We start from the raw sequence: 24,369 nt of genomic DNA, 5'->3' as shown, positions 1-24,369 counted from the left end.
GCATTTCAAGAACAAAATCTAGTTTATGGAATTCTGGATCTAACTGAATAAATTGCTAGGAATTTGGCAGTCTTGATTATTGTAACTTGGTTATTGGTGTGGTTTTCTCTGACGACACTGATGGTGACTAGGGGCTCATTTTTGAAGGCTCTGATATTTGAGATTTGGAGAGAGATAGTGCATTACTAAATAATTAATTTAATTTATATACGACCCTTCACCTGAGGATCATAGGGTAGCTTACACTATAAAACAAGAAAATATATAACATAATAACAAACAAAACAATGCCGCCTGCCCCCTGCCCCCAGTTTAAAAAGCCATGGATTGTTTTAATTAGCCAAAGACTCAAGAGAAGAGAAATGTTTTCATCTAGCACCTAAAGATATGTAATGAAGGTGCCAGGTGAGTAGGAAAGGTAAGGGAGTTGGCTCTGGTTGTATATATCAGAGGTGGGGAACCCACAGCCCTTCAGGTACTGCTACTCCCCTCTCCCCTGATGCTTTGCCATGCTGACTTGGAATGATGGGAGTTCGAGTACAACATGATCTGGAGGCCCACAGGTTCCACAACTCTGGCGTATATAAACTAAACAGACATTACAGAGACCACAAGTTTCTAGTACTCTCTCTTTGGAAACCTGAAAGTTTAAAAGATTCATTGTTGTATAACAAAGGAAGAAGTTTTTGAATACTGGAAGAGGAAATCAATGTTCCTTTTCTTCCTTCCAGAAAGAACCCTGTATAGTGAGCTATGTATGGTTTATAACTTCATTGAGAACTACCCACCCCAACTCTAAGCCATGATACTATGTTTTTGCTCAAGCAGACCAATTGCCCCATTCCACCTCCCAATAACACCCTCAGTATTCCAGACATCTTAGAAACTGAGCATAGGTCCTTGTTGGGTTATTATTTAAACTTTTCCCCCTTTTGATTTAGACACTAATATATGTGTGCCTATATGGTAGCTCGTAGAAGTATGAAAGCATTGGCTTCTGTTTACTGTGACCTTATTTTGAAACTGATAAGTACAGGGCCACCAGTATTTGGTATTAGAAGAACACAATTGTTCCTAATATTTTCTAATATGTGATGATATCACATAATATTCATAGATATTTTTACATGGAGTGTGAACAAAAGAATGTGTTAAGTACCTCTATCCCAGATGAATGAGGAATTGAAGTTTATGGAAGGTCCAATTTCTATTATTCGTTGGTCCTGGAAGAAAGCTGCACCTTTTCCATTCTTTTCCAATATTCATGATATTTGGCTCACTTAGGCTACATTTTCTTAGTTAGTTCCTTGTGTAATTTCTGCATCTGATGGTTTCACATTTCTCATTTCATCAACAAGACGAAGTCTCCCCTTGACTGTTATTTATTCTTGGGGAAAATAGGTGGCCTTGTAATAATTTATTAGCAGTGGTTTCAGAGAGATTGCCAATTATTAGTTATGAACTCCAGTGAGAGTTCAGGCAAACAAAATGAACTTAGAATGAAATAACATGGGGATGTTGCATTATTAAAGGAAATCCCTGAAGATGGTCCTTTGGGCCAATTCACATAATGTGGGTACACTACTTCATTTCACCATTTGATTGGAGATTCCGAGCTGAATGGTACACTAATTTCATTCTAAAACACTGTTTCAGTGGGATTCTGTCAGATTTTATAATGACCCCACCAGTATATTTTGAGTATAGACATGTTCTTAAAAAGTTTAAGGTTGGAAGATTTTCAACTTCTCTGCCATTTTGTTCAAACTTCATGTGTATTAGGAAGGGAAAAACAAAAAAAATTAAGATATAAAAAGAAAGAAACAATTGGATTGAAATTGAAAATCAAGTTTTGTACAGGGAAAGGAATAGGAATTTGTGTATTGGACATCCTGCAAACCAGGAATGGGGAACCTGTGGATACCAGATGTTGATGGACTTCAACTTGGAGCTGCCCCATCAGCATGGTCAATGGTCATGGATTATGGGAGTTGGAGTCCAACAACACCAAGAAAACCACAGGTTCTTTATCCTTCCTGTATAGCACCCTTGATTGAGATATTTATACTGTGGCATTGTACTATTTTTTCTGTTTGCTATACATCAATACAAGAAGTGCTACGGAGGACATTGTATAACCACACATTTAAAAAATCACTCATAATTTGTATTTTTTGCATGCATTCAGTTTTATTTATAATCATAGAGAAGATCGCCAATCCTGATTCTACTAAGGCAGGCTTCCTCCACCTCGGCCCTCCAGATGTTTTTGGCCCACAACTCCCATAATCCCTAGCTTGCAGGACCAGTGCTCAGGGATGATGGGAATTGTAGTCTCAAAACTTCTGGAGCGCCGAGGTTGAGGAAGCTTGTACTAAGGTCACATACCAGATACACTCTTGTAAATGTGCATATTCTCAAGCTCCACATACAAACCTCACTGAAAATGTGCATATGCCCATGCCCTACTGCCAAGCTCTGGATCCTCCTAGCCCTGAAGTTTATCCTCCTGATATTACTGCCCCTTCACCTGCCATCTCTACGTGAGTAATGAGAGAGCATGGAGAAAGACAGTAACCTTCACAAGCATTATCCCCTCTCCCTTTAAAAGTTGTGGTGCCTGTTGGTCCCAGAGGAAGAAGCAATCCAAAGGGTAGTGAAAACAGTGAAATAGGAAGAGGATGAATTCTTGAAAGGAACCTTAGCAGAAACTTCTTACCAAAATACCCATAAAGCCTGGAACCGATGTTGTTTGGAAAAGGCTTTGGATAACTATTTAGCTTTGAACCCCTAACTCACAAAATGGCCTTCTAAAATCTTCCCCGTGGCCTTCCTGAAAGATTCCTTGACATCCTTGTTTCTCAGGCTATATACAAGGGGGTTAATTAAAGGGGGAAGGACTGTATAAAAAAGAGAAAATATTTTGCTAACATTTCTCATTGCTTCAGTTTTTGGTATCACATATACAATGATTAATGCCCCATAGAACATGGAAACAACAATCACATGAGAAGAACAGGTGGAAAAGGCCTTCTGCTTCCCAGTGGTGGATGGGATTTTTAAAATGGCAGCAATAATATATATGTAGGAGATCACAGTCAAAAGAAAAGGGGGAAAACTGAACAAGAAACCAAGGATTAGGATGAAATATTTCACAAGGCTGGTGTCACTGCATGAGATTTTAACCAATGAAAGAGATTCACAAAAGAAATGATCGATTTCATTGGAACCACAGTACCGTAGTTGCCATATCAAGACCAAGGTTATGGTGATCACCACAATGCTGTTGATCCAAGAGCAACTGGCCAGCTGGATACAGAGTTTACCATTCATAAGAGTTGCATAATATAGGGGTTTGCATATGGCTAAGTAGCGGTCATAAGACATCACAGAAAGCAGATAACATTCTGTGCCAATCAGGAAAGCAACAACAAAAAATTGTGTGTGACATCCTTTAACAGAGATGGTTTTGTCTCCTGTCAGAAGACTGGTCAGCATCCTGGGCAGGGTGGTTGAGCTGTAGGCTGCTTCCAAAAAAGACAAATTTCCCAGGAAGAAGTACATAGGTGTGTGCAGGTGATGATCAGTCACTATGAGAAAGACCATGAGGATATTGAAAGCAATTGTCAAAATGTAGATCCCCAGAAACACAAGGAACAGAAAGATGTGCAGATGAGGGAGATCTCCAAACCCCAGAAGAATGAACTCTGTGATTTCACTCAGGTTTCTCTGCATTGTGTATTATCATCAAATGCTACATTCTGAAAGATAATGGGAAAGTGATATGAAAGTGATAGCCCTTATACAATAGTTAAGTACCACTGAGTGAAGTAATGGAAGGGAGAAAGATTCCATCAACCAAGTCTCTGAAAAAAATTACACCTCTCCTGGGAAGACATGTGAACTAATGCTAGTGTGCTGGAAGAAGCAATGATCACCATTGTCAAAGTAATGATTCTTCAAAATTAACTTTGTTGGACTGGTCATGTTGTGCTGATGCCTGATTATTATACAATATACGATACGATATACGATATCTTTATTGTCATTGTCCCTTGCGGAACAATGAAATTGAAAACTACATAAAACTACATAAAAACTACGTAAAACTACATAAAAACTACATAAAACTACTACAAAACTACATAAAACATTCAAAAACCCCTAAAAACTCTAAAACCCCATTTTAAAATACACTATACTACTATTGTCTTCCAAAGCAACTACTCTACTTTGAACTTAAAAAGGTAGGCATGATGCTGGTGGTCAACAAAAGAGTTTGAACAGCTCTCTCAAGGCAAATCGTAAAACAGTGTAGTATAAACATTGACAACTGAGAAACACTGGCCTGCGAGCACTCCAATTGGAGAACAGCCTTTACCAAAGGTGTCATGTGTTTTGAAGACACTCGAACTCAGGACAAAAGGGAGAAAAGCACTAAGAGGAAGGCACACTTGGCAAACTCTCACCATTATCAACTCCCACCCAGAAACCTATGTCCCCACAGTGGAAGGACGTGCGGATCCAGAATTGTCCTCCACAGTCACTTACAAACTCACTTTTAAAACTGTGTCTGTGGAAGACAATCTTACTCGGCTACAAGTGATTGCCAAAGAAGAAGAAGAAGGAAGGAAGGAAGGAAGGAAGGAAGGAAGGAAGGAAGGAAGGGAGACCTAGTTGATTGTTAATACAGGCCACAACTTTACTGAGAAAACACAAGTAACACTGGTGCCTGACCAGTAAATGGGACACAGCATCACAAGTTTCCTCTCATTATACCATAATGTTAATTTATTGCTTTTATCTGAATGACTGCATTTTGAACAAGAAGGCAGCATGCTGAATTTAGTAGGGGTACTCAGTGGAAAAAATAGAGCAACTGTGGGCTAGCAGGCTGCTTGATAGAATCTTGATTTAATTTTGATGCAATGCTTTGTACAATTGAACAATGGAGGAAAAATATGGGAAATCTAGGAATGCTGAAGGATCATCCTTATCCACACTTCCTGAACTAATACATGGATCAGGACATACATAATCCTTTGGATTTCATATTTTTCTGAATTGTACAATATCATTTTCAGCTATGAAAATAAAGTCATAAAAATACCTGAAGGCATTAAAATTGGTATTTCCAGATAACATGTATTTAAAAATGCATACGTACGTTGCAATACGTATTTAAATCTATTTCATTTTTATTGTAAAAAAGGGTGGGGACTATGAAGGACCACACAGAAATAATCAACTTTGAAAATAAGACCATAGCATAAAGAATTCCAAAATCCTAAGAGAGAATTAAGTGAGGAAAAAAATCAGAAGTATATCATTAACTTAAATAGAATTTGGTGGTCTTCTGAGTTTGGCTGTCTTGATGTTTGATATTGGTTTCATCTGGAAAAATTGATAGAGAAATGCACTTTAGTCAATTTGGGGATTATAGAGCTTTGTATATTGAGCAATGGCAGATAAGCACTGAGATGGAATATGCAGCTTCCATCTTGGCAGAAGTAAGGCGACTGGGAGACTTGAGTTCTGAGCTGGCTGATGGATTTAGTTTTTCTACTTGGGAACCTATTCTAGGAATAACTGTTGTTGCTGTCTTGGATATTTTGCTTGTATATATACAACCACAGCCAGTGTGGTGTAGTGGTTCGTAATCTGGGGAACCGGGTTCGCATCTCCGCTCCTCCACATGCAGCTGCTGGGTGACCTTGGGCTAGTCACACTTCTCTGAAGTCTCTCAGCCCCACTTACCTCACAGAGTGTTTGTTGTGGGGGAGGAAGGGAAAGGAGAATGTTAGCCGCTTTGAGACTCCTTAAAGGGAGTGAAAGGCGGGATATCAAATCCAAACTCTTCTTCTTCTTCTAAACCAGCCTTTAGTGCCCATGACTAAATTAACCTATGGATTTCAGTGGGACCTAAGAGCCAACCCCAGAAGTCATCAGTGGTCTCCCAACCAAAGAAAACAGAGAACATTCAGTGCGGCCTCATACTTCTAACTACTGAATAAAGTGAGGAATTGAGAACCACACGTTAATTGCAAATTTTAGTTCCTGCAGATGATCAGCACTGAATGCAAATACCTATATTGTGAAGGAATGACGAGCTGAAGTTTGCATTGAGTGCAATTTCTGAGATGCTGTTCTTGGGAGCAAGTTGTAGAGGACGTTTTCTTCTATGTCCATCTTCACAGACTTGATTGGAAGTTTCTTTCTCTATAGCTGCTTTATTTATTTTAGCATCCCATGGCATGCTTCTCAGGGTTTATCAGAAAGAAGCAGTCTCTAGATGGTTGTTATATATTATTATAAATCAAAGGTAAACATACTGAGAGATAGGGACTAATTGTCAGAGAGGGAACATTAGCTTGAAATCTAGACCAAACTCACATGGGGATCTTGCATCCCTGGTGTCAGATGTGGAGCACTTTGGGGACTTCCATTCTTAGAAATGTTCTTTAATGAATACTCAGATTTTATCAAGGGAAATAAAGCCCTAACTATTTTCCTTCTGCAGATGTTGATTTGGCCACTTAAATAGTAAGACTATTTGAGTGGGATTGGTGTTACTTTATTTTTTTTTAGTTAGCCTTGTGTGGAATGTATTGAAGTACCTTTGTGGGGGTCAGGGGGGCAGTCAGGTGGAGGGGACTCCCTGGTTCTGAATGTCAGGAAAAAGCAGCAATGCGAAAGCCAGCTGCAGGTGTCTGGAATGCAAAACAGGATGTTGATGTCTGGGACTGTACTATTGGAACTATTCGGTGTACTGAGCACCGGATGTTAGCTCAGAGTGTCATCTGACCTGTACTGGAAGTACAGGGGCGGAGTTGTGACTCTACTGCTGGAGTCTGGAGAGTGCAGACACGTTTCTCTGTACTGCTGGAACGACAGGAATAAAACATGTAAATAGATTTCTGTCTGACTCTTTTCCCTCCCTGGGGGAAGCAGGGAGGAGGGAGGAGGGTGTGTTCTTCTCACGTTTGAGGAGGATCGCCGATTTGTGACCTTGCCTGTATCCTGCCGGGAGACGCAGACGGGAAGGTCAACAAGGATTCAAGCCGAATGCCTGGAGTGAGGCCAGTTACCTCTGACTGCGGCTAAGAATCCTAACAAATGGTAGCAGTGCCAGTGGTTCTGATCCATGGGAATCTGCATGAGAGGTGGATGGATCGTCTTCATCCTCTGCACCAAGGGAGGTAGATAACGTCTGCGTGCAGCCAGAAGCTGAACAGACGGCTGGACACCGAGAGGAGGTGTTTTCCAAGCAACGGAGCCCCAAGGTATGCTGAATTTCAGGCTAAAAGTGTGAACGCAGATTGATTCATTCTCTGGTTCACGGGAGCTGCGTTTGGAAAAAGCCAGCTCTGAAAGAGGAAGCTTGCATACCAGGAATTCTTGTGGTTGATAAGATTTCCTGTTCAAAGATTGGTATGCACAGTTGCTAAGCAACGGCCGTGGAAAGTTGCTGGAAAAGGGGCTGGACTGTGAGGCTGAGCCTGAGAAAAGCGAAACAAAACCACGGAGTGTTTTGGCTACAAAGCTCACGAGCTCTTGGAGGGGACTTTCCATAGCAGCCTGCGTTTAGCTGCCAGGTGCCAAGAGCGTAAACAGCTTGCAGTTTGCCTGCCAGAGAAGGCAGAAAACAACAGCCGGCTATTGGATTTCAGCAGGCTTGAGAGTGAGTGCTAAAGCTTGGATTCAAAATGGATGCCAAGAAGGGGGGAGGCCTGCCTTACCCACCCCCTCTGACTAATGACAATTATTCATCTTGGTCTATAAAGATGAAGGCCCTGCTGCAGAATCAGAGGATTTTTGAGGTGATTGAGAACCCCATCGCTGCAGCACCAACGCGAGGTTGGGAATCACAGAATGTAAAGGCCAGGACGGCTATAATTCTGTGTGTCTCAGATGATCAATTGGTGCATATTCAGGGTTTAGAATATGTGCTTTTAGACTGGGAAGAGTGGTGAGGAAGGACAGAACCAGAGACTGCTTAATCATTTTAGGATCCAAGCAAGAGAGAGACAAAATATTAGGCCTTCACTTTGAAAAACCACTTGATTTTCAAGGCACTAAAGCAGAAATCTACAAAGATATCCCAAAACAACTTTTGGATCTCAGAGCTACGTACAAGGAATTAACAAGACTACTGAAGGGCAATTCAATTCCCTTTAGGTGGGAATTTCCTCAAGGATTATCTTTTACCTTCAAAGGAAAGAAGGTCAAGATCAGGACAGCGGAAGATCAACAAAAATTTCTTCACGATCACGGAGAGGACCTTCAGAAAGGAACTGTAGGACCTGGGTCTTGGCCACCACCAGACCCTGCATCTATACCCTCGGGTCAAGAAGACCAAGAGAAGGAGACGCCAACACAAGACTAAAAGATTGATCCAGGATGTCTCTGCAACTTCTTAGCTGGAATATAAATGGAGGAAATTCCCCGGGAAAAAAGGAAAAGAATATTTCACATATTGAAGAAAGAACAATTGGACATTATTTGCTTGCAGGAAACTCATGTGACTAGGCTCCATAGAAAGGTGTTAATTAACAAAAGACTAGGCCAAGAATTTATTTCATCGGATAGAGTTAAAAAAAGAGGAGTGGTGATTTATGCAAAGGAGAGCCTATCACCAAAGTTTCTATTTAAAGATGAGCAAGGAAGAATTTTGGCAATTGAGATTCAGACCCAAGGAGAAAAGTTCTTGTTATTAGGAATATACGCACCGAATGAGGGGAAATCAGAATTTTATAAGAAGCTGCATGAGATCATGCTGGATTATCTGGACTATAGTAACATCATTATGATGGGAGATATGAATGGGGTGGTCTCCACAAATATGGACAAGTCATAAAATCAAAGTTTAACAAAAGATGGCAGACTACCTAAAACCTTTTTTGAATTAACTGACAATATGGACTTGGTTGACATCTGGAGGACAAAGAACCCCCTAGGGAAAGAAGGAACATTCTTTTCTGAAGCCCATCTGTCATGGACAAGGATCGACCAAATATGGATAACTAGAAGTTTGGCACCTAAGACTAGAAAAGTGGAAATCTGCCCAAAAACCTGCTCCGACCATAACGCTATGAAAGTGGAAATGAGACTAATTCCAATCGGTTCCTTCAGATGGAAGATGAATGACACCTTGCTAAGAGATCAGGAGATCGTGAAGAAGGCCCAAAAGACTTTAAAAGACTATTTTGAAATAAATTTGAACACCACAGTGGAAAAAAGAGTAATCTGGGACGCAAGTAAAGCTGTTATGAGAGGGTTTTTGATACAACAGAATACGATAAAGAAAAGATTTTGGAATGAAAAAAAGGATAAGATCTTAGAGAAGATAAAAGATGGTGAGAAAAAATTGAGATCAAAACCCAAATCACAGGAGGTTCTGAGAGAAATTAAATTCCACCAAGCACAATACGCTAAATTGATAAACCAAGAAGTTGAGTGGAAAATTAAACTAATGAAACAAAGATCATTTGAATCAGCAAATAAGTGTGGGAAACTGCTAGCATGGCAGTTGAAAAAGAGACAAAAATTGAATACGGTTACAAACTTAGAGATTGAAGGGAGAAATATTCAGAAACCCGAGGAAATTAGAAAGTGCTTCCAGAGATACTTTAAACAACTTTACACGCAAGGGCCGCAGAAAGAGACTGAGATAGACCAATTTTTAAAAACCAATGGATTACCAAAATTATCCCAGGAAAAGAGAACAATCCTGAACTATAAGATAACACAACAAGAAATTGAGGGTGCTATTCAGAACATGCAACTAGGTAAATCTCCAGGGCCTGATGGACTTACCTCCAAGTACTATAAGACATTGAAAGACTTTTTGATACAACCACTAATGGAGGTTTGCAACCAGATTATGGAGGGGAAGAAGGCACCGGAATCGTGGAAAGAAGCTTTCATCACATTGATACCTAAACTGGAAACTGAAAAGACACAACTTAAGAACTACCGTCCCATCTCTCTCCTAAATGTGGATTATAAAATTTTTGCTGACATTTTGGCAAGTAGACTCAAAAAAGTATTAAATGAAGTAATTCACAAGGACCAGGCAGGCTTTCTCCCAGGTAGACATTTGTTTGCCAACACTAGAAACATTATTGACATTTTGGAACTTTTACAAACAAATATGAATACAAAAGCAGTGTTGATTTTTATTGACGCTGAGAAGGCCTTTGACAATATTTCTTGGAAGTTTATGAAGAAAAATCTTGAAGGGATGGGAGTGGGACGGGGGTTTGAAAATGGAATAGAAGCAATCTATTCAGAGCAAAAAGCTAAATTGATAGTTAACAATGTGGTGACAGAAGAGTTCAAAATTGAAAAGGGAACACGACAAGGCTGCCCTATATCCCCTCTGTTATTTATTTCAGTCTTGGAGGTACTTCTGAACATGATTAGGGAGGACCGGTTGGTGCAAGGAATACAGGTCGGAGCGAAACAATACAAACTAAAAGCTTTTGCAGATGATCTGGTTTTAACATTACAGGAGCCAGAATCTAGTACGAAAAGAGTTTTAGAACTGATTTATGAGTTTGGTCGGGTGGCGGGATTTAAATTGAACAAGCAAAAAACGAAGGTTTTGGAAAAAAAATTGACACCTTTGGAATCAGAAAGGTTTCAGAAAGAGACAGAGTTAAATGTGGTTAAAAAAGTGAAATACTTAGGGGTTAATTTGACTGCTAAAAACTTGAACTTATACAAGGACAATTATGAAAAATGTTGGTCAGATATCAAAAAGGATCTAGAAACTTGGTCAAGATTGAAACTTTCCTTGTTGGGTCGAATTGCAGCTATAAAGATGAATGTATTGCCAAAGATGTTTTTGTTTCAAACCCTACAGATTGTGGACAGAGTGGAATGTTTTGGAAAGTGGCAGAAAGATATTTCTAAATTTGTCTGGCAGGGCAAAAAGCCCCGAATAAAATTTAAAATACTAACTGATGCAAAAGAAAGAGGGGGGTTTGCTCTGCCGGACTTAAGGTTATATTATGAAGCTGCGGCTTTCTGCTGGATGAAAGACTGGTTACTTCTTGAGAACACTGATGTCCTAGATCTGGAAGGGTTCAATAATGCCTTTGGATGGCATGCATATCTGAGGTACGACAAGGCAAAGGTTCATAAAGGGTTCAAAAACCATATTGTCAGAAAAGCAATATTTATTGTCTGGACAAAATACAAAGACCTATTGGAAAATAAAACTCCGAGATGGTTATCACCAATGGAGGCTAAGGCCCGGAAAAGACCCAATATGGAGGCCAGTTGGCCGAAATATTGGGAAAAATAGAAAAAATTGGAGAAAATTGGAGGTTGCAGAGCTTGGAGAAATTAAAGAGTAAGGTGCGAGATTGGTTACATTACGCTCAAATTAAAGAGGCTTTCAATTTGGATAAAAAGATAGGATTCCAGGTGGAAAAATCGAAATTAGAGACAGAACTGTTAGAACCAAAGACTAAGGTACTTTCGAGAATGTATAACTTGCTGCTTAAATGGAATACTCAGGATGAGACAGTTAAATCAGCCATGATAAAATGGGCTCAGGATATTGGGCATAACATCATGTTTGAGGACTGGGAAAGGTTATGGACCACCGGAATAAAATTCACGGCAAGTAATGCCTTGAAGGAGAATATTATGAAAATGATATATAGGTGGTACATGACCCCAGTCAAGCTAGCAAAAATATATCACCTGTCTGATAATAAATGTTGGAAATGTAAGGAGGCTGAAGGAACATTTTTCCATCTCTGGTGGACCTGTCCAAGAGTGAAGGCCTTCTGGGAAATGATCTATAATGAGTTTAAAAAGGTATTTAAATATACCTTCACGAAGAAACCAGAGGCCTTCCTCTTGGGCATCGTCGGCCAGAAAGTGGTGAAAAAAGATAGAACTTTCTTTTTGTATGCGACTACAGCAGCAAGGATACTTATTGCAAAGTATTGGAAGACACAAGATTTGCCCACACTGGAAGAATGGCAGATGCAATTGATGGACTACGTGGAACTGGCGGAAATGACTGGCAGAATCCGAGATTTGGGAGAAGAAACAATGGAAGAGGACTGGAAAAAGTTTAAAGACTATTTACAAAAACAGTTTAAGTTGTATGAATGTTAAGAAATTGCGCAATCTAGGAAAATATGGTTCCAGTAAATTTATGGTAAACTTAAGTTACAATTAATTGATAATAATTATTTTAAGCTAAGAAATTTAACATTTGAGAAGTACAAAATAAGGTATGATACAAGGTAACAATTTGCTGATAATTTTTATTGCTGAGAACGCAGGGTAAGGGAGATGCGAGGAAGTCCAATAAGTTATATAAAAAAAAGTTATGAAAAGCTTTGTTTCTTTTTTTCTTTTATTTTCTTTTTCTTATGTATAATGCTGGTGTAATATGTGTTTTTTTGTTTTATGTTTGAAAACTTAATAAAAATATTTATAAAAATAAATAAATAGAATATGCGCAAGAGATTTGGGAAACGCTACGTAGAACACATCAGAGGGATGCTGGTTCTTCAGCGTTGCTGTATTTTGAGAAGTTGACCAATCTGAGGCTTGCGCCTGATGGAGATGTTCAAGCGCACCTGACGGAGATGAAATTTCTGCGCCAACAGATGGTGGAACGCAATTTCCGTCTACAGGAGGAAGTGTTTTGCTTCATGATGATCAACAGCCTGAATCGGACTTATAAATCGGTTGCCAGTCAGCTTGGCTCCCTACCGGCGGCGGACCTGACCGCGGAGAGAGTGTGTGCGGTGGTCCTTAATGAACACGATAGACTTGCTGCACTGGATGTACAGGACAGGGGGAGAGTAGCAGAGGGTTCTGACTCCCCCACTGCTGAAGCTACTGAGGAGCGTGCTGTAGCTTTGAGCGCTGTTCGATGTTACAATTGTGGACAGACTGGGCATATTCAGCGGAACTGTAAAAAGCCACGCCAGTCAAAAGGAGCTAAGGGCAGCTCTGGAAAGCCTGGAGCATCAGGCAAAAGTTATACCAAATCTCAGGTGAAACCTGCAAAGGCTTTGATGTCGCTAAAAGCCACACCAGAGGTGGGGAACTCATTTGTTCTGGACACTGGCGCCACAAAACACATGTGCCCACACAGAGAACTGTTTTCGACGTTTAAGAAGCAAAGCTTCACTGTGCAGCAGGCCAACGGTCAGGAGTTGGAAGCGACCGGGATTGGGACTGTGTATCTTGAGAGTCTGAACTTGACTATAAACAATGTGTATTTGGTTCCTCAGTTGAGGTTCAATCTGCTGAGTGTGTCGCAGATTGCAAGGAAAGGACTGAAACTGTCCTATGATGCTGAGAGCTGCAAGATCTTCAAAGATGGAGAACTGTATCTTACTGCCAGAGAGAAAGATGGACTGTATTTGTTGACTTTTGATCAAAGTGATTACATGAAATGTAATTCTTCTGATTCTAACATAATCTCTCTTGCAGGTGTGACCAAAAGTGCCCGGAAGGTGGCGAAGGTCGACAGAGCATTTCAGCGGGTATATGCTGATGTGATTGGTCCTCTAGCACCATCTAGATGCAATGCAAGATATTATCTTGTGTGCGTGGATTGTTTCTCAAATTATGTCTGGGTTTTTATGCTGCAGAAACCACAAGAAACCTTAGAAAGGTTTCAGGAGTTTTGTGACAAGGTTAAAAATGTGCATGATGCTAACATTGATTGTCTTTTCACAGATGAGAAGCAAGTTTTTCTTTTACAGGATTTTCAGGAGTTCCTGCAGAAGAAAGGGATAAGACACAAGGTTGCTGTTTCGGCGGAAGCGTGGAATAGGGGTGTCTGTGTAAGGGTGAACAAAGAATTGCAAAAGGGGATGAATGCGCAATTGCTTAGTTCACATTTGCCACATGAGTATTGGGCGGAGTCGTTAATGTCCTATGTTCACGTGTGGTTGAGAAAGGTCTCAAAAGAGTTGGGAAGTTCTCCTTTTGAGAAGCTGTTCCATAGAAAACCTTCTGTTGCCTATTTTAAGGTTTTCGGGTCTCATGTGAGAACAGAAGCTCCAGGTGGAGTGAAGAATGCCAGAGGCATTTTTGTGGGATATGAAAAGGGTCTCTACAGAGTAATTGTGTCTGAATCTGGTCAGGTGATTCTCACAAAATTTCTAGAGAATGCTCCTGAACAGGAAACAGTAATTGTTCACACATTTCCCACTGAGGACAATTCAGATGATGATGATGATTTTTCAGATTACAGTGGTGATGATGACAGTGATAGCTCACAGAGCTCAGTTGACACAGTCATTGAGAGGAAGTCTTACACAATGGATAGACCTTCACAGGTGAAGGATGAACCACTGTTTGCCATTGGTACTGGTTCTCAACAAAGTTCAGAGGTTGAACCAGTGAGCAGAGAGGATCAGCACCTCATACGCAGGTCTGAGAGAGTAACAAAGGGTGTACCACCAAAGAGGTACTCAAAAGAGTTTGCTAACTTAGCTATTGCATGTGTTGCTATTGTTAACAACTCAAAGCAGGTAGAAGCTGTGTCTAAGTCAGAGACAAAGACACAACAGAGAGTAGCAAGCCAAGGTAATGCAGATGCACTCATTCCTTGGAAGCCAGACAACCAGAGAGGTACACTGGGGAAACCAGTGGCGGGGAGTTCCAAGGGTGGAACTGAAACAACAGGGGACTGTTATATGTATAACAACTGTTTGTTTTCTTCTCTGGATCATGTTTTGCTCACAACGCACATTGATGCTTTTGGGGGAGGTTGTCAGGAAAAAGCAGCAATGCGAAAGCCAGCTGCAGGTGTCTGGAATGCAAAACAGGATGTTGATGTCTGGGACTGTACTATTGGAACTATTCGGTGTACTGAGCACCGGATGTTAGCTCAGAGTGTCATCTGACCTGTACTGGAAGTACAGGGGCGGAGTTGTGACTCTACTGCTGGAGTCTGGAGAGTGCAGACACGTTTCTCTGTACTGCTGGAACGACAGGAATAAAACATGTAAATAGATTTCTGTCTGACTCTTTTCCCTCCCTGGGGGAAGCAGGGAGGAGGGAGGAGGGTGTGTTCTTCTCACGTTTGAGGAGGATCGCCGATTTGTGACCTTGCCTGTATCCTGCCGGGAGACGCAGACGGGAAGGTCAACAAAGATTCAAGCCGAATGCCTGGAGTGAGGCCAGTTACCTCTGACTGCGGCTAAGAATCCTGACACTGAATGGGTTAACTGTTCCCCTGAAGGACCAGGTGCACAGCCTGGGAGTCATTTTGGTTTCACAGCTGTCCATGGAGGTGCAGGTCAAGTCTGTGTCCAGGGCAGCTGTCTACCAGCTCCAGCTGATTCACAGGATGAGACCCTACCTACCTGCAGACTGTCTCGCCAGAGTGGTATATTCTCTAGTTATCTCCCACTTGGACTACTGCAATGTGCTCTACATGGGGCTACCTTTGAAAGTGACCCGGAAGCTACAACTAATCCAGAATGCTGCAGCTAGACTGGTGACTGGGAGTGGCCACCGAGACAATATAATACTGTTCCTGAAAGACCTACATTGGCTCCCAGTACATTTTCGAGCACAATTCAAAGTGTTAGCACTTTTAAAGCCCTAAGGGGCCTTGGCCCAGTATACGTGAAGGAGCTTCTCCACCCCCATCGTTCAGCCCAGACAATGAGGTCCAGCTGCAAGGGTCTTCTGGCAGTTCCCTCACTGTGAGAAGTGAGGTTACAGGGAAACAGGCAGAGGATCTTCTGGGTAGTGGCTCCTGCCCTGTGGAACGCCCTCCCCTCAAACGTCATGGAAATAAAAAACTATATGGTTCTTAGAAGACATCTGAAGGGAACCCTGTACAAGGATTTTTTTAATGGAATAATAATAATAATTTATTATTTATACCCTGTCCATCTAGCTGGTTTCACCAGCAACTCTGGGCAGCTCCCAATAGAATATTAAGAACACGATAAAACATCAAACATTAAAAACTTCCCTAATGTCTAATGTTTTACAACTTATTATGTGCTGTAAGCCGCCCAGACTGGCTGAGGAAACCCAGCAGATGGGTAGGGTATAAATAATAAAATTCTTATTCTTATGTTCATGGACAAATGCCGGCTTCCTCAGCCAGAAAGCGAGATGAGTGCCAAAACCCCATAGTCACATTTGACTAGACTTAACTGTTCAGAGGTCCTTTACCTTTCTTTTTTTTTTAACCTTTTTTACTCATGCAATTAGGAATCCTGAAATTTATGCTGTTAAGACTCCTAATCATGTGAAAGGACCCCTATGCACATACAGTTGCACATTTGCAGATTCATTGTAGTCCTCCAAATGAAGTTACATAATTCAGTCTCCACCTCCCCAGAATGATACTGATTGGTGAGCGAAAATCGGTTACTGGCCATAGTTTCTTACAGCAGATGACCATTGTGAAACAAATGAGAAGGAAATGATCTTATAATGTAAATAAGGCAAATGGAATTGAAAATGGTATTTCAAAGTGGGAGGAAGTCATGGAACAACTTTTATAAATTATTCAAATAACTTTTATTGCTGGAAAATGAAACAAAAGTTTGTGTGATGGAGAACAGAATGTAAACTTTATTAGAAACCCCCCAAGTTCCTGCATGATCCTGTTCCTAAGGGGCACAAAGAAGTCTGAGATATGCCTCTGAAATCAGTCTGCACATACTATAAACAGATGATATCTGTGGGCGGAAAATGGTGAGAGTAAGAGAGACTGGATATTTTCCACTCTTCGGTATTTTTTTAAATGCTTAATCAGAAATGTTTTGGGAAATGAAAGGAAATTCACCTCTTTTAGAAAAATTATTTTATATTATTTTCTTCTTCATTTGAACGGTTGGGTGTGTAAGAACCACTAGACCCATCCACGTTTCCATCTCTTTCTTGATTTCATATTGTTTCATTAAGAAATTTCAGCTATGTTGATGACAGGAAAATTCCCTTGGAGTACAACTCATGATTGGGGGCTCCTTTCATGAACAGATTGGTGTTCATGGAATAGAACATATAGCAAAATAAGGGTGGCAATTTCAGCTCTGTTTCACAGGTCACAAATCAGCCTCTAACGTCACATACCAGCATGCAAAAGTAACACATATGCACATACTCTTGTAGATGTGCATATTCTCAAGCGCCACATACAAACTTCATTGCAAATGTGCAATGCCCTACTGCCAAGCTCTGGATCCTCCTGGCTCTGCAGTTTGTCCTCCTGCTATTGCTGTTTGTTCACTTGCCATCTCTGAGTGAGTAATGAGAGAGCATAGAAAAGGGCAGTAACCTTCACAAGCATTACCCCCTCTCTCTTTCAAAGTTATGATGCCTGTTGGTCCCACAGGAAGAAGCAATCCAATGGGTAGTGAAAACACTTACATAGGAAGAGGATGAATTCTTGAAAGGAACCTCAGTAGGAACGTCTTTCTCAGATACCCATAAAGCCTTGAACCGATGTTGCCTGGCAAAAGGCTTTGGATAACAATTTAGCTTTGAACCCCTAATTCAGAAAATGGCCTTCTAAAATCTTCCCCGTGGCCTTCCTGAAAGATTCCTTGACATCCTTGTTTCTCAGGCTATATACAAGGGGGTTAACTAAAGGCGGAAGGACTGTGTAAAAAAGAGAAAATATTTTGTTAAGGTCTCTCATTGCTTCAGTTTTTGGTGTCACATATACAATGATTAATGCGCCATAGAACAGGGAAACAACAATCACATGAGAAGAACAAGTGGAAAAGGCTTTCTGCCTTCCAGTGGTGGATGGGATTTTTAAAATTGAATCAATAATATATATGTAGGAAATCAGGGTCAAAAGAAAAGGGGGAAAACTGAACACAAAAGTCAGGATTACACTGGCATACTTCACAAGGCTGGTATCACTGCATGAGATATTGACCAATGCAAGAGAGTCACAAAAGAAATGATCCATTTCATTGGAATTACAATACTTTAGTTGCAACACCAGGATCAAATATATAGAAGTAAACAAAATGCTATTAATCCAGGAGGCACTGGCCAGCTGGATACACAGCTTACCATTCATAAGAGTTGCATAATAGAGGGGTTTGCATATAGCTAAGAAACGATCATAAGACATCACAGAGAGCAGATAACATTCTGTGCCAATCAGGAGATCAAAGAAATATAATTGTATATGACATCCTTTAAAAGAGATGGTTTTGTCCTCTGTCAATAGACTGGTCAGCATCCTGGGCAGTGTGGTTGAGCTGTAGACTGTCTCCAGAAAAGACAAATTCCCCAAGAAGAAGTACATGGGTGTGTGCAGGTGATGGTCGGTCACTATGAGAATGACCGTGAGAATATTGAAAGTCATTGTCAATATGTAGATCACCAGAAACACAAGGAACAGGAAGATCTGTAGATGAGGGAGCTCCCCGAATCCCAGAAGAATAAACTCAGTAATTTCACTCTGGTTTTCCTGCATTACAGTTGTCATCAAATGTGTATAACAAAGTTATTTCATATCCTGAAAGACAACTGAAACATAAGATAAGTAAAAGTTATTTGTAGTCATGAATTTTACAGACACCACTGAGGGAAAACGTGGAGAAAGCACAGTATGATTCAGGGATGTTTTGCAGGCTATAACCTTTCTGAAAGCTCACAATGCTAAAATGCCTGTGAACAAAAGTTGCTGAAAAGCATACCAGCATGAATAGATAAATAGGTACCACTGTGGCAGGAAGGTAAATTGTGTCTCTGTGTGCTCTGGCTTCTGCCACAGTGTTCCATTGTGCCAGAAGCAGTTTGGTCATGCTGGCCACATGACCCAGAAAAGCTGTCTGTGGACAAATGCTGGCTTTCTTGGTCTGAAAGCGGAGATGAGCACCCCACCCCACAGTCAAATTCGACTGGACTTAACCATCCAGGGGTCATTTACCTTACTGCACTCCAGCCTAATCGGGACATGTTGCATTTAGCAGGAATACTTATTGGTATAATGGTAAAATACTCATAGAGGCTTGCAGGCAACTTGATATAACCATGATGAAGAGGGAGGAAAATTGTGAAATCTATACATATAGGGGAAACAACCTTATTCACAGTTCCTGGACTAAAAGAGGGACCAGGACATAAGTATACTGTGGAGTTCAAATTTACAGAATTTTGTAATACAGAAAATAAAGGAATGTACCAAACTGCATTAAAATGTCTAATCTATAGAATACGTGTAGAAATGCATACATTAAAAATATCTATTTCAGTTTATCTTGTGAGGTATATGTATTTAATTGCAAATTTTCATACAGTATTCTTTTATTAAACACAAATGAATGTGATATTGACATATAGTATCACAGGAATAGCCATTCTTATTTTTGCCTTCAGTGCTCTACTGGTATATATGTAAATAAACCAATGGTCATATTAGGAATGGGGGGGGGGAATCAATTCAGTTCACATTGAAAGGCAAGCATACACAATTTGTAGTTTCTGAAACAATGCATGGACCAAAACACAGCCAACCATTGAAATTTGCACTTCTCTGGATCTTGCAATAATACAGTTCTCCAGCCAAGTCATATTTCTAAAAATGCATATACTAGGGGAAAGTGTTCATATAAAACCATATATTCATGAAACAACAAGCAAAAATGTGTTCCATTAGGGGGAACTGATTTGTAAAAAGAAGTATCTTAGGCAAATTTGCATACAAATATATGCATATTTTGAGATATTTGTACTAAAATCCTAGTGAACTTTTATGAGGACTTTTAAAAAAATTCAGAAACCAGTGTGGGAATTTGGAAAACTGACCTTCGAAGTGGGAAAATGGCAACTTAAGAGAAGCCAAAATTCACAGATTTGCTCATCTCAAATTCCAACTGGCCGTTGGTTAGATCCAGATTAAGTGAATTGAATTCAGTTCCCATTGAAAACTATGGGTCTTATTAAGCCATGATAAGTTTGACCCATTGATTTCAGTGGAGGAGTCTACCCCAAAAGCCTCCAAATCTTTCTCAAGCAAAGAAAATGAAAGCATTCAGTGCTGTCACAGCTTTGTTACTCTAAGCAAGCAGTTCATAAACACACATTTATCACGGCGCTTCAGTTGCTGCAAATAACTTGCACTGAATGTCATTACCTCTCTCATGAATGAAGTTTCTTGTAAGCTCAATTTCGAGCAGCTTTTGGTCTTGGGAGCAAGATGTGCACTGTGTCTTCTATAAGCATCTCAATAGACAAAGCTTGCCTTCCCATAATTTCTGAATTCTGTTTAGTCTGCTATGGCTTGTTTCACATCTTACGCTTTATATATATATAAAGAGAGGTAGTTTCTGTTTGGTTATTATTTATTATTAAGCATAAAAGGTAAATATCTTGAGAGATGCAATAATAATCTGAGAGGGAATGTAGGTTTCAAAGCTAGACTGAAGCCACACGGGGATACTGCAGGCCCATAGTCACAGAAGTAGGACACTGTGGGGATTTCCCTCATTCGGAAATATTCCCACTCCTTTCCTGAATGTTCAGAGTAATTCTTCTTTTAAGCACTACCTGTTTTACTTTTACTTAATTATAAGGAGCAGGGAAGGCATTTGGGCAATATACAGCTTAAGGCCTCATTGAAAAGTAAGGCAATAGATGTCGTATTGACTTATTATTGTGAGTTGTTCATGAGGGTATGTGCTTTTCATTTCATTAGACCTTTTGGCAGTGCAGTGCATCCTACTTTTTATGTTTTATTTTTTACCCACATACTGGGTAAAAGGAATTTTTGACATGCCTAGAGTGCAATGAACTGTGGTCATTGATCCAGACCAACTTGTAGCTGAAACCAGGAACAATATGTGAACCAACACAAAGCCATCCTTTTAAATTCACTCTTCTATGTTGGAATGTGTTGATGGTGTGTGGAAGGGCTAGGTGTGGCCATCGCCTACCCCTTCAAATTTGGGTATTCCGTTAAAGGAATCCAGCGGTCATGGATCCTGTCTGATGCCTGTGTGGTGGGGGGCCATGGCACGACCCTCGGTGACATCAGGGGAGAGCTTATAGTTGTATTAGCATCAACAGGCTCCACCTTCTGGTGAATAAACCCCTTTTGGGCTCACCCCTCTCCGAGTGGGTGGAGTCAATCTGTCGTTGTCCAATGCCTAAGCCAATACCTTCTCACTTGCTGTAATCAATAAAGTTGTGGCCTTTTCTTGCCCGTTAAACTTATACTCTGTGTCTATGTGTCTTCATTCCATAAAGCGGGGAACGGGTCCTCAAACCACAATATGTGAACCAACACAAAGCCATCCTTTTAAATTCACTCTTCTATGAATTTTGCAATGCAGTTCTCCAGCCAATTAATCTGTACAAAACTGCATACACTGAGATAAGGTGCATATTGGGGAAAATAAAATACATAATGCATTATATTAGGAATAAATGCCTGAAAAAAATCAGTAAATTCGCAAACAGAAATGTGTATCTCTGGAGAAATGTGCATCAAAAGGCTTTCATTAGAATTTATCCCCCTCCCCCACTCAGAAATTGCTGCAGGTGTGAAGAACTGGATTTAAGATTGGAAATATGAGAAAATAAGAGAAACCAAAACTGGCAGATTCATCTATCTCTATCTACAACAAAACCATGGTAGGGGATAAGAAACCAAGAGAAGTGAAACTGGCAGATCCGTTCATCCCTAGACATCCATAGGATTTATTTTACTTTATTCATTTATTTCAAAAGATGTACATACTGCTGGATTGCATTAAAATCTCAAAGTGGTTTTCAGCAAGAATGAAAACTAAAATTATCAGTAAAAGCAGATAACTATTTAAAGCATTTTTAAAAAGTAAAAGCAGCAGTATACTAAAATCCAAATTAAAATCCACATGCCTGGATACATTGGCCTAAAGAAAAATGTTTTTGGCAGGTGCCAAAAAAAAGTACAGTAAAGGCACTTGCCTTAAGTCAATAGACAGAGTGTTCAAAAGTGTGCATGAATCTTATGAAGCATTTTTAGGAGGCCCAATTCCACAGACTGATGCAGTTAAGTGGGCATAGATGGAGTAAGGTGATGTCACAGTTCAATTTATCCCAAGCTTTATGTAGCTACACCTTGAAATAGGCCTGGCAGCAAATTGGCAAGCAGTGTAGGTTCTGAGCAGAGGTGCTATATGCTGATAGGGTAGATATTCAGTTGCATTGTAGAGAACCTCTGCAAAAAACTCCCTCAATGCTTCTCTTCAGATGTAGCACTGAAACCACTGTAACACTATACGTCCAATTACAATTACTCAGAGTCAATTCAGGAGGATACCAACATCTGAAGAGACATCAAGAAGCACGAGCAAAGTCCCACTCCCCCCATTAACTCTCTGTGCCAATTCCTTAAATATATATGGCCACAGTGAACAGTTACACTGAAACAGATGCTTGAAATCAGGCCTTGGGAAACATGGCCCTCCAGCTATTTTTGGACTACAACTCCCACTATCCCTAGTTAACAGGACCAGTGATCAGGGATGACGGAAATTTTAGTCCCAAAACATCTGGAAGGCCGAGTTTGCCTATGCCTGCTTGAAACTAACTTTCAAGCAAAAACTTTCAACTTCCATGACTTCCCCCACCAAACTAATTTGTATAATTTCTTGCTCTGACATGATAATGATATGGGTGAGGGTTTATATAGCTAAGGCAGTAATCTAAATTCGGTTTATTTGGGAGTAAGCCTCATTGAATTAAATACAATGGACTTCTGCATGGACATGATTAAAAATCAGAGCCTGAACAATCAGACATTTATCCTCCACACCCATACAGCTTTATTTCTTGGAAGAAACGAGCTATCAATATTTGGAACCAAGAGGCACAAATTTCCCTTCCAAAATTTTCCAGCAACCTTTCTCAGAGCCTCTTTGACATCTTTATTTCTCAGGCTATATATGAGGGGGTTAATTAAAGGAGGCAGGACCATGTAAAGTAGTGGAAAGATTTTGTTAAGGTCTCTAATGGTTTCATTTTCTGGTTTGAAATATGCAATGAATATTGACCCATAGAAGACAGAAACAACAATGATGTGAGAAGAACAGGTGGAAAAGGCCTTCTGCTTCCCAGTGGTGGATGGGATTTTTAAAATGGCTGCAACGATAAATATGTAGGAGATAAGGGTCAAAAGAAAAGGAGGAAAACTGAACACAAAAGCCAGGATTAGAATGACATATTTCACAAGGCTGGTGTCACTGCATGAGATTTTAACCAATGAAAGAGATTCACACAAAAAATTATCAATTTCATTGGAACCACAATAATGTAGTTGCGATATCAAGACCAAGCATATGGTGACCAACACAAGGCTGTTGATCCAAGAGCAACTGACCAGCTGGATACAGAGTTTACCATTCATAAGAGTTGCATAATATAGGGGTTTGCATATGGCTAAGAAACGATCATAAGACATCACAGAGAGCAGATAGCTTTCTGTACCAATCAGGAGAGCAACAACAAAAAATTGTATGTGACATCCTTTAACAGAGATGGTTTTGTCTCCTGTCAGGAGACTGGCCAGCATCTTGGGCAGAGAGGCTGAGCTGTAGACTGCTTCCAAAAAAGACAGATTCCCCAGGAAGAAGTACATGGGTGTGTGCAGATGATGATCAGTCACTATGAGAAAGACCATGAGGATATTGAAAGCAATTGTCAAAATGTAGATCCCGAGAAAAACAAGGAACAGAAAGATGTGCAGATGAGGGAGATTCCCAAATCCCAGAAGGATGAACTCTGTGATTTCACTCAGGTTTCTCTGCATTGTGGTTGACATCAAATGCTACATTCTGAAAGATAATGGGAAAGTGATGTGAAAGTGATAGCCATTTTACAATAGTTAAGTACCACTGAGTGAAGAAATGGAAAGGAGAAAGATTCCATCAATGGTGTCTCTGAAAAAAAAAATGCACATCACCTGTATTATTTATGCAATTTGATTTTCTCTGGAGTTAGAGATCTGACGGGGACAAACCTTCAGTTACAGATAGGTAGCCGTGTTGGTCTGCCATAGTCAAAACAAAAAAATTCCTTCCAGTAGCACCTTAAAGACCAACTAAGTTAGTTCTTGGTATGAGCTTTCGTGTGCAAGCACACTTCTTCAGATACACTGAAACAGAAGTTGCCAGACCCTTCTATATAGTGAGAAGGTGGGGAGGGGTATTACTCAGAAGGGTGGTGGGAATGGGTGATTGGCAGATAGCTGAGATGAGCCTGTTGACGACTCTTAACGACTGCAATAGGTCTTACAGGAAAAAGCAAGGGGTGAGAAGGTGAGAAATGGCTTTGTCATGTATAATGAGATAAGAATCCAATGTCTTTGTTCAGGCCAGGTCTCTCCATGGTTTTAAGTTTGGTAAT

At 40.3% G+C, this 24,369-nt stretch overlaps 2 protein-coding genes and 1 pseudogene across 3 annotated transcripts; all 3 read right to left on the bottom strand.

Annotated features, from left to right (window-relative positions):
* Window positions 1-2,790: 2,790 nt before the first annotated feature.
* Window positions 2,791-3,735, bottom strand: LOC308461976 (olfactory receptor 2AP1-like; the record flags this gene model as incomplete). Its single annotated transcript, XM_080979149.1, has 1 exon — window positions 2,791-3,735. One exon carries the CDS (start codon window positions 3,733-3,735, stop codon window positions 2,791-2,793), a length of 945 nt encoding a protein of 314 aa, XP_080835275.1.
* Window positions 3,736-17,509: 13,774 nt separating this feature from the next.
* Window positions 17,510-18,454, bottom strand: LOC308461975 (putative olfactory receptor 2W6 pseudogene; annotated as a pseudogene). The gene has a single exon. The product of its transcript is annotated as a putative olfactory receptor 2W6 pseudogene (transcript).
* A 4,305-nt stretch (window positions 18,455-22,759) lies between these two features.
* LOC308461974 (olfactory receptor 2AP1-like) lies at window positions 22,760-23,773 on the bottom strand (the record flags this gene model as incomplete). The annotated part of the gene is made up of 1 exon (XM_080979148.1): window positions 22,760-23,773. The coding sequence occupies one exon, from the start codon at window positions 23,771-23,773 to the stop codon at window positions 22,760-22,762; it is 1,014 nt and encodes a 337-aa protein (XP_080835274.1).
* Between the last annotated feature and the right edge of the window lie 596 nt (window positions 23,774-24,369).

This window comes from Podarcis pityusensis (genome assembly GCF_964106645.2).
Source record: "Podarcis pityusensis genome assembly, chromosome: 13".
In the NCBI taxonomy this organism is placed as follows: Eukaryota; Metazoa; Chordata; class Lepidosauria; order Squamata; family Lacertidae; genus Podarcis; species Podarcis pityusensis.
This window is presented reverse-complemented; position numbering and strand designations above follow the sequence as displayed.